This window comes from Pteropus vampyrus, unplaced genomic scaffold, assembly GCF_000151845.1.
Source record: "Pteropus vampyrus isolate Shadow unplaced genomic scaffold, Pvam_2.0 Scaffold2, whole genome shotgun sequence".
NCBI lineage: Eukaryota > Metazoa > Chordata > Mammalia > Chiroptera > Pteropodidae > Pteropus > Pteropus vampyrus.
The window spans coordinates 25,649,844-25,659,995 of record NW_011888783.1 but is presented as its reverse complement, the minus strand read 5'-3'; the positions used below and the strand labels follow the sequence as shown (position 1 = coordinate 25,659,995).

At 32.1% G+C, this 10,152-nt stretch overlaps 1 protein-coding gene across 1 annotated transcript in view; it reads left to right on the top strand.

Annotated features, from left to right (window-relative positions):
* Positions 1-10,152, top strand: part of SLC4A10 (solute carrier family 4 member 10) — a 178,910-nt gene that overhangs the window by 59,744 nt on the left and 109,014 nt on the right. The window contains exon 5 of the mRNA XM_023528479.1: positions 6,147-6,307. Within this exon, the coding sequence (XP_023384247.1) occupies positions 6,147-6,307 (161 nt within the window). The remainder of the gene's footprint in view (positions 1-6,146; positions 6,308-10,152) is intronic.

Here is a 10,152-nt window from a genome sequence, read left to right as displayed (position 1 = left end):
ACTGGTTATAAGAAGGTAGGTGTTCCTGGATGACTTGAAGGAGATCTGGTGGTTATGATTACTAGACAACTCTGGCTACTTTGAATTTCTTTAATCTATTGATGAGAAGTACTTTTTGGAAGTAATTCTTTTATATTTCTTTCTTTACTCTCATCCTACATAGTAGAGCTGAGCAGTAAGTTTGGAATATGTGCTTTAGTGTGAGAAACTCCCTTATTTTTAAAATGGTTGGTGATTTTTCACCTTCAAGATGAAACAGTTATCCATTGCTTCTAACCAGTAAATTCCTTGTAACTTGCCCACTCTCATAATGCCAGGATGTGACAGAGCAGTACTGGAATCTAGTCTTTCATTCTGTCACAGTCGAATAGGTAGGATTTTATCATATTCTAGTGGACTGACTTGAACAAGTTTTTCCAAAACCATCAAAATGTACTGCTGTTTATTTATAAAGAATAAAAGAGATGATCCAGTTAATTATTAGTATTCTTGTATATTATTAGATAGGACCTATGTTCTTAGCCATGCTCCTGGAACCTTGTGCATGGTGTAGCTATCTGAGGTTCAGGGAGACATCTGATGAGCAATCAAATAGTAACAGACATTGAAGAGGATGGTAGATGAATTTTGACTAAGACACAATATAGAGAAGAACAAAACTTATTTATCAAGGACTTAGAAATGTAGTGGGTTTTAAAGTGGCAAAAGTGATTTTGTTCTGATGACCCTACTTCATTTAAGAAGGTTAATTCTAGTTAATTCATGACTCCATCTAATTTTTCAAATGCAATTTAATTCTAATAAATCATTACCATAACTATTTGAAGCACTTCACTCTTTTCATTAGTATTCCAGAGGGATTAATATTTTTTTACCCTAATAGTAGAAATAAAAAGGATATATTATTAGCACATTGCACCTGTCATATATCACATATTGAATAATTCATGCCCACTGTTGTTGCCAAGTAAAACTTCAGCAAAGTTTTAGATTTCAAAGCTAGATTTTTGAATCATAATTATTTAATAAATGTTTGCGAAAACCAGCTGTTCACTTTAAAAACCCTAAAAGAAGCCATATGACAAGGCCTAACAAAATCAACACAATTAGAATGTCCTGCTTATAAATAACATATAATGTTATTAATAGAAAGTACACAAAGATACCACAGCTGTGCAATTGTGGAAACAACATGCTTGACTCACTGTGGTTGCCCTTTAAAAGTGCTTCCCACAAATGAGCTCAGAAAAGGCAAAGCAGGGGGTAGCAGTTAGGCTTTTGATATATACATGGTAGTGTAGAAAGGATTATTACCTCAAGATGATTTTATTGATGCTGTGAAGGCATTTGATATTCAAAATTAGTAAAGGTTCAAGTCATCAAGATTTTTCAGTGCAATGTGAGGCATGAAGATAATATGGACGAAGACCAGCAAATATCAGTAACCTCTAGATTTGGGTATATTTCATTTTCTCTCTCCTCTTAAAATAGGCACTTTATAATTACATGTTATTCTCTAGCTCCCACCCTAATCATGTTCTCCCTCTACCCTCCATATCCCCAAATCTACCCCGCCGCAAAAAGGATGTTTTTTTCTTGAGAATTCATGACTTTCTTCAAGGCTATAACTTTGGATGTTATAATAACTACTTTACTCCTATATGGATAGAATCAGAGAATAAAAATTCTTAGGAAAGCAACTGAATTAGTGGGAATAGAATAGAGTTAATTTCTATGGAAAACATCTAATTCTAATTTTCAGAAGAATTTTATTTTGTAGATTTTTAATATAAGTATTAAAGAGGAGATTAGTATCAACTTGATCCTCAAAGAATTCATGAAACACCTGTATTAGTTTGTTGGCGTATAGTAAAAAGAGATTGCAATGTGTTAATCATGGATGAAAACAGATCCAGACATACTGAAGGAAATGAAATTAATCTCCTCAGAGTTTAAATCTGCCTCTCTTCCTTAGAAAATGTCATACAATCGGCCTGCAATTTTGATTTTTTTCATTGTCCATCATTTCTCATTCATGCCTGTGAGACTCTTGTTTGCTTTGGTTTGCTATTCAAACAAATGTCAGCTGAGTTTATTTGAAAACTAGAATAAATTGCAGCACTTTCGGTCATTAACTGCAATCAGGCATTTTGCAGCTGACAGTATATTCAGTGACTACAAGTCTTGAAACAGGATTTGGTGTGTTCCTAGACCTGTTCATTTCTATCTTTGAAGTATGAAATGGAATGAAAAAAAACATAAAGGAGAGATATACTTATGTATTTATGTATATATATAATTTTTAATATAGTCTTTAAAAATATTCGTTTAAACATCTCAAAGCTTTTGGCATTATTCTGAAGCTGGCATGAAGCACTGAATCTTGAAATGTTTAGTAACTTGATATTTGTAACTTGCAGGTTCCTTTTTATGGGAAGTATCTTTGCTTCCTCCTGTGATGCTCATAAAACCTGTGCCTATATCAAACCATCTATGCATATAACTTATATTTAGTCATGTTAACTACCAAACTGCTTGGAAAATACCAGAGCTTTCATTCTTCTTTTCTAAAAGACCAAGCCCCAATTTGAAGGAAATTATTCTAAAGAAGAAGTATGCCTTTTGGATTTATTTTTAGTATGTCTTTTCAAATAGACACATAGATCAGTGAAACAGAATAGAGAACTGAGAAGACCAAGGTAAATACAGCTAACTAAGTTTTGAGGAAGGGCAAAAGCTACTAATGGAAGAATTGTCTTTTCAACAAATGGTACTGGGACAATTAGACATTCATGGGTAAAAAAAGATTTTAATCTCAATCTAAACCTCACAGTGTAGACAAAAAATTAAAATAAATCAGAAATCTAAATGTAAAACAAAAAGCTATGAAAATTTTAGAGAAAATTTAGGAGAAAATCTGGGGCTAGACATGTTACCAAAAGCACAATCCATAAAAGAAAATATAAATTGGACTGGACTCAAATTAAAAACTTTTATGCTATGAGAGATCTTGCTAGAGAATGCAAAAACAAGCTACAAACAGGGAAAACATATTTGCAAGCCATATATTTGACAAAAATATTATATATAGAATATATAAGGGACTCTCGAAGTTCAGCGGTATGAAAACAAATCAATCAGAAAATGGTAAAAACACAGACCAAAGAGGAAATACATATAGAAAATGACCACATAAAAAGACGTTTAACATCATTAATCATTAGGGAAACGCAAAATAAAGCCACTATGAAATATTGCTGCACACCTAATAGAACAGCTAAAATAAAAAAGCAGTCATAAAGCAAGTGCTGGTGAGGATGTGGAGACATTGGATCTATCATCCATTGCTGATATGACTGTAAAACGGTGTAGCTACTCTAGAAAACAGTTTGATGGTTTCTTATAAAAGTAAACATGCATTTACTATATTACCCAGTGATCATAGTTGTGGATAATTATCCCAGAGAAATTAAAACTAAATTCATGCAAAAACCTCTACATGAATGTTTATAACATTCTTATTTGTGATAATAACAACAACCTGTGAACAATTCAAATATCCTTCAACATATAAATTGTTAAACAAAGTTTGGTCAACATGCATACTGTGAAATACTACTCAGCGATAAAAAGTAACATAGTTGATATATACAACAATTTGGAAGATCTCAAGGGCATTATGCTTAGTGAAAAATATCAATCTCAAAACATTTTAAACTATATGATTCCATTCATATAACATCCTTAAAATGACAACAATATAGTGTGAAGAACAGATTGGTGATTGATGGGAGGACAGAAACAGGGTAAAGACTGAGAATATGAAAGTATAATATAAAGGAGTTCCTTTGTGATGATGGAACAGTTTTGTATCTTGATTGTGGTAGTGGTTACTGAATCAACTCATGGAATAAAAATAAAGTTCATAAATTCAACCAAAGTAATTGTATTGTGGTGGAGAATGGTCTCAGGCTCTGGAGAAAAACAAGAACAATTTAAAGTTGAATTTGGTTTGACAAGTCATTGGTTTGGTTATCTTGGACAAATCTTTAATGTATTGAATTTATCTTATCATTTTACAGATGAGAAAAATGTGGCTCACAGAAACTGAAAGACTCTTTTGGTCATATGGCAATTTAGCTATAGAATAGAGACAAAACCTAGATTTTTTTTTATTTCCAACTAGTCCAAGACACTTCCACAATACTATTCCATCTCAAAATGTCTGCCAAGAGGTTGATCCTTTGAGATATTGACATTCATAATGAAATCTGGCAAGAAACGCTAAATTAAAATTAAATTAAAATCATATTTGCCCTCAACATTAATTTTAATTAAGATTTTGATGCTGGTATGAATAGTTAAAATGGTGATAGACTAAATTACGTTAGAAAAAAATATCCTGCAGTCTCAGTGGCTTAAAATCACAAAGTTCTTTTTATGGCTCATGATACATATCCATTGTGGATTAGTGGAGGCCGTACACAACTGTTCATTGTTGTTACTTAGAGACCTCAGCTGGTAGAGCAGCCTCCATCTTGAATATTTCTGGTGGTCACATCAGGGAAAAAGATAGCTCCAGAATGTCTTATTCTGGCAATTAAATACTCCAGTTTGGAAGTGACACATGTAATTCTGCTCACAATTTATTATCCAGAACTAGTCAACAATCACATGGCCTCACCTAGTTAGAAGGGAGCTAGATAGTGATATCCTACTCTTTACTAGGAAAAGAAAGAGAACTAATTATAGTTGATGAACAATACTGTGGCCCTTTTAGAGACTGAAAAACATTAAAAATTACTAATGTGAAAAATTCTGAACTGTGTAGACAAAAATATTTTATAAAATTGCCAGCACCAAAGAGATACTGTCAATGATTGGGGGGTTAAATATAAAAGATTTTTCAACCTTCAAGTGTTTTATAAATTTATGATAGGCATAGTTATTTTCCCATATCTCTTAACTTTTGTCAGGGACAGCTCTTCCTCTCTATTGGTTTTCTTTTCACTTCTTGAAACTTTCTGCTCCCTGAATACTGAGGACAGATACATGACTTTCTTTATCTTTCTTGGAATTCTGCATATTAATCATTCTGACTAGCCCTTTTAGTTAGTTATTTTTGGCTGATCCACTGTTTCCCTACCTAGTTACTGCAACATATTTGTCCTCTGTTGAAGTTGGAGCATTTGATTGCATAAAACAGTAATATAATATATAGAGAATTTGAATGATATTGCATGGAGAGAGGAAGTTAGGGCAAAAATGACAAAGGAGAGAAAAATGGTAGGTGATGGGGAAGAAAAGGCAATTTATGCTAGAATTTATTAGAAATAGTGGAATTAAATTGGTCATCTATTAGAATAAGAGGGCAAATCCCTAAAAGAATAAGAGATTTAGTACTTGTGTCAGGGCATTAAAATCATTTGTTTTTCTTTATTACTACCATTTATCTTACTTAGACACAATCTCAGATATTGCTGTTTATTTCACCAGGTCAGTGGTATTCATTTAGCACTATGATATGAAAGTTCTTCCCCTATTCTTCATCCCTGGCAGGAAGGCCCAGACAATGGCAGCCGAACTCAGTTCTCACAGGTTCAGTCCCCAGGAGGTGACTGCAATCACTTGATTTTATTCAAACAAGCCTATAAGTATTTTTCCTATAGAATATATCCTGTTATATTAGCCTCCCTAATCAAATGGAAAAATTATCAAGAGACTCAACTTTTCAGTTTTGAAACCTCCTACTAAAGGAAAATGAGTATCCTTTTATTTTCTTTTGCATCTTTTTCAACTATCATTATTTTTCCATGACGTATACTCTCTTTTGTAGTTCCACAACAGATTCATGGTGACTGCTGATTAACATTTATATTAAAATACTTTTTTCAGAGCTAGACAAACTAATAAAAATGATAAATGAGTTTTTTCAACATATCTTTCAATGACAAAAGAATGCTTGTTAAATTGGAATTAAAATGAAATAAACTGAATGACTTGAGCTAGTTTTTATTTAACTTCCAAAACTCATCAAACCAAGAAGCAATGTGAATATTTTTCTATTTCTATCTTTTATTATTGGGATAAAGAATCATTGATCTACAATATAACATTCAATATGCTGATAATATTTATTTGTATAGGTGGTTGAAGTTTGAAGAAGATGTGGAAGATGGAGGAGAGAGATGGAGCAAGCCCTATGTGGCTACTCTTTCACTGCACAGCTTGTTTGAGTTGAGAAGTTGTATTCTGAATGGAACTGTGTTGCTGGACATGCATGCCAATACTTTAGAAGAAATTGCAGGTATATCTTCCTCACCCTTAGCCTAGTTCACTCTTTTGGCTGCAGCTGATTTTTGTTATTACCTTTTCTTTATAATTCTATTCAAGCGTGACCTTCGGAAAATAAATTCATATGATCAGCATACGAGACCTTAAAAATAATTTTCTTCTACCCTCTTATTTAAGATAAAAGACTTTGAATCTTAGAGAAATATTGTCAAACTAGTTCAGTGGCAGGTCTAGAACAAGAACCTAGATACCCTGACACCCATTCAGTATTTATGGTTTGTCAGTATCTTATTTAATTAGACTGTCACCACTAGAAAATTGAGGGGGAAAACCCATAAAGCTACAGATTGATTTTATCAATATTCAAGTCCATGAAATAATCAAATGAAAAAAGTTTAGTAAATGGGGAAAACGTTAGTTTAAAAAGAACAGAAAGGGATGATCGTTTATTTTAAACTGAATTAAAACTGTTGAATACCAGAGGACACCAAGTGACGCAGTTGAGATTGGTTTGTAATTTAATGCTATGGCAAGCCCCTGGGAGGAATGATTTTTATTGGAAGCCTATTATGACTATATAACACAAGCAGTGATATTTAGGAAGTGTCTTACTGTTACTCTAGCAATAGAGACAAAGAACTTATGTATCTTTTGATCTGGAAAACAAACACATTTTAGTAAAAACAAAATAATACAAAAACACAGAAATGAGTTTTGAAAGAATGTAAATGAAAAGGTTAATAGAGGTTTTAAAAATAAAACCAAGTCAAGGACTCAAGCAGTTTTTAAAAATTCCTAGTTTGGAAGAAAAAGAAAAAAGTAGTTCCATGTGGATGTGGAATTATTTGTTACGTAGAAAGACTTAAGGGGGACTTCAATGTCTTTATTATATTGTGCAAATGGGAAAAAAGAAAAGAAAAACCAAAACTCTGTGTGTTTTTGATTATATAAGTGAGAGAATATTATAGTAGAAAAATAATGTATCTAATTTAATCCTCAGAACAGCTTCATAAAGTAATTATCATCTCATTTTTCAATGAGAATATAGAAATTCTGAAACTTTTGTGGCCCAGGTTTCATCGAAGGGACTCTGACTTTAATCCATGTTCCTTCTGTTAAACTACAACTACTGTTTGAAAAGAGTAGGCTTGCAGCAGATGTCCAAATGTTAATGGTAGTTCAATTAATTTAAAATTTGTTTATTTAGATCTGAAACTAATATAAAATAATATTGAATGTCAAGAAATAATAATAATGAAATAAAATGGAAAAAAAATTATTTGGTTGTTGGTGCTGATGGACATGATAAATCGCAGTATGTGAAAAGATATCTTGACTTACAATATTAAGCAAAAATAAAAATAAAACAAAAAAATAGGAAAAATAAGACTTCCCCTTCTTTCATATAACACCTATAAAGAAGTTACCCTTTAAAATACATAATTGGAGCCTAAAAGACTGCATAAATTTAAATATAGTATTCTTTTTAGAAGAACACAAGTTTCAATAATAGGTCACACTAAATCAAGACTATGATACCATATGTTATCATACAAAGTTATTACAGTGTTATTTACTATATGCCCTATGCTGTAAATTACATCCCTATGACATTTATTTTATAACTGGAAATTTATACCTCTTAATCCTTTTTAGCCATTTCACCTGCCCCAATTCCTCCCCTTCTCTGGTAACCACCAATTTTTTTTCCTGTAATTATGAGTCTGTTTCTGTTTTAATTTGTTTGTTCATTTGTTTTGTTTTGTTTTGTTTTTAGATTCCACAAATAAGTGAAATTATACATTATTTATCTTTCTCTGTCTGGCTTATATCACTTAGCATGATACCCTCTAGGTCCATCCATGTTGTAAATGCCAAGATTTCATATTTTATGGCTCATTAATATTCCACTGCATTTTGTACCACATCTTCTTTATCCACTTATGTATTGATGGACACTTAAGTTACTTCCATATTTAGCTGTTATAAATAACGCTGCAATGAACATAAAGGGCCAATTAGTTTTTTGTATGTGTTTTTATTTCTTCAAATAAATACCCAGAAGTAAAATTGCTGGGTCACATGGTAGTTCTAGTTTTAATTTTTTGAGGAAGCTCCATACTGTTTTCCATAGTGGCTGTACCATTTTATATTCTTAACTGTGTATGAAGGTTCTTTTTCTACACATCTTCGCCAACACTTGTTATTTTTGTCTTTTTGATAATAACCATCCCTACAGGTATAAAGTGATATCTTATTGCAGTTTGATTTGCATTTCCCTGATGATTAATGACGTAGAGCATCTTTTCAAGTGCCTGTTGGCCATCTGTATGTCTTCCTTGGAAAAATGTCTATTGAAGTCTTGCTCATTTTTCAATTGAGTTATTTGATTTTTTGATATTAAGTAAGTTTGGGTATTAACTTATCAGATGTATGATTGCAAACTTTTTCTCCCATTCAGTAGGTTATCTTTTTCATTTTGTTGATGGTTTCCTTTGCTGTGCAAAATTTTTTTAGTTCGATGTAATCCCACTTGTTTATTTTTGCTTTTGCTGCCCTTGCCTGAGGAAACTGGGTCAAAAAGTATTGCTAAGACTGATATTAAAGAGCTTATTGCCTATGTTTTCTTCCAGGAGTTTTATGGTTTTAGGTCTTCAAATCTTTAATGCATTTTTAATATATTTTTACATATGGTGTAAGATCGTGATCCCATTTCATTCTTTTGCGCATAGCTGTCCAGTTTTCCCAATACCACTTATTGAAGAGATTGTCTTTTTTCCATTGTATATTCTTATCACTTTGACAGTAGATTAATTGACCGTATATGTGTGGGTTTATTTCTGGGCTCTTTATTCTAGTCTATTGATCTATGTGTTTGTTTTTATGCCAATGGCATACTGTTTTGATTATTATAGGTTTGTAGTATAGTTTGAAATCAGGGAGCGTGATACCTTAGCATTGTTTGTCTTTCTCAAGACTGCTTTGACAATTTGGAGTCTTTTGTGGTTCCATACTAATTTAAGGATTCTTTGTTCTAGTTCTGTGTAAAACACCACTGGTATTTTGATGGTAATTGCATTGAATCTGTAGACTGACAGTTTTGGGTAGTATGGACATTTTAACAATATCGATTCTTCCAATCTATGAGTATGCTATACCTTTCCATTTATTGTCATTTTCATTTTCTTCCATTAATGTCTATGGTTTTCAGAATATAGGTCTTTCACTTCCTTGATTAAATTTAGTCCTAGGTATTTTATTCTTTGTGAAGCAATTGTAAATGGGATTGTTTTCTTAATTTCTCTTTGTGATAGCTCTTTATTAGTGTATGGAAATACAACCTACTAATTCATTAAAAAAAGCTATTAGAACCAATAAATGGATTCAGTAAAGTCATAGGCATTTATTGGTTCTTATAGCTTTATTTAATGTGCATAGACTCTTTAGGGTTTTCTATATATGGTATTATGTCATCTGCAAATAGTGACAGTTTTGCTTCTTCCTTTCCCATTTGATTCCTGACTTTATTTTTCTTGCCTAATTGCTGTGGTTAGCACTTCCAATGCTATGCTAAATAGATGTGGCCAGAGTGACTTCCTTGTCTTCTTCCTGATCTTAGAGGAAAAACTTCAGCTTTTCACTGACAAATATAATATTTAATGTTAGTGTGTGCTGGTCGTATATGGCCTTTATTATACTGAGGTACATTCTTTCCATATCAACTTGGTTGGGAATTTTTATCATAAATGGATGTTAAATTTTATCAAATGCTTTCTTTGTATTAAGATGATCATATGATTTTTATCTTTCATTTCATTAATGTGGTATACCACATTGATTTGCAGATGTACAATCCTT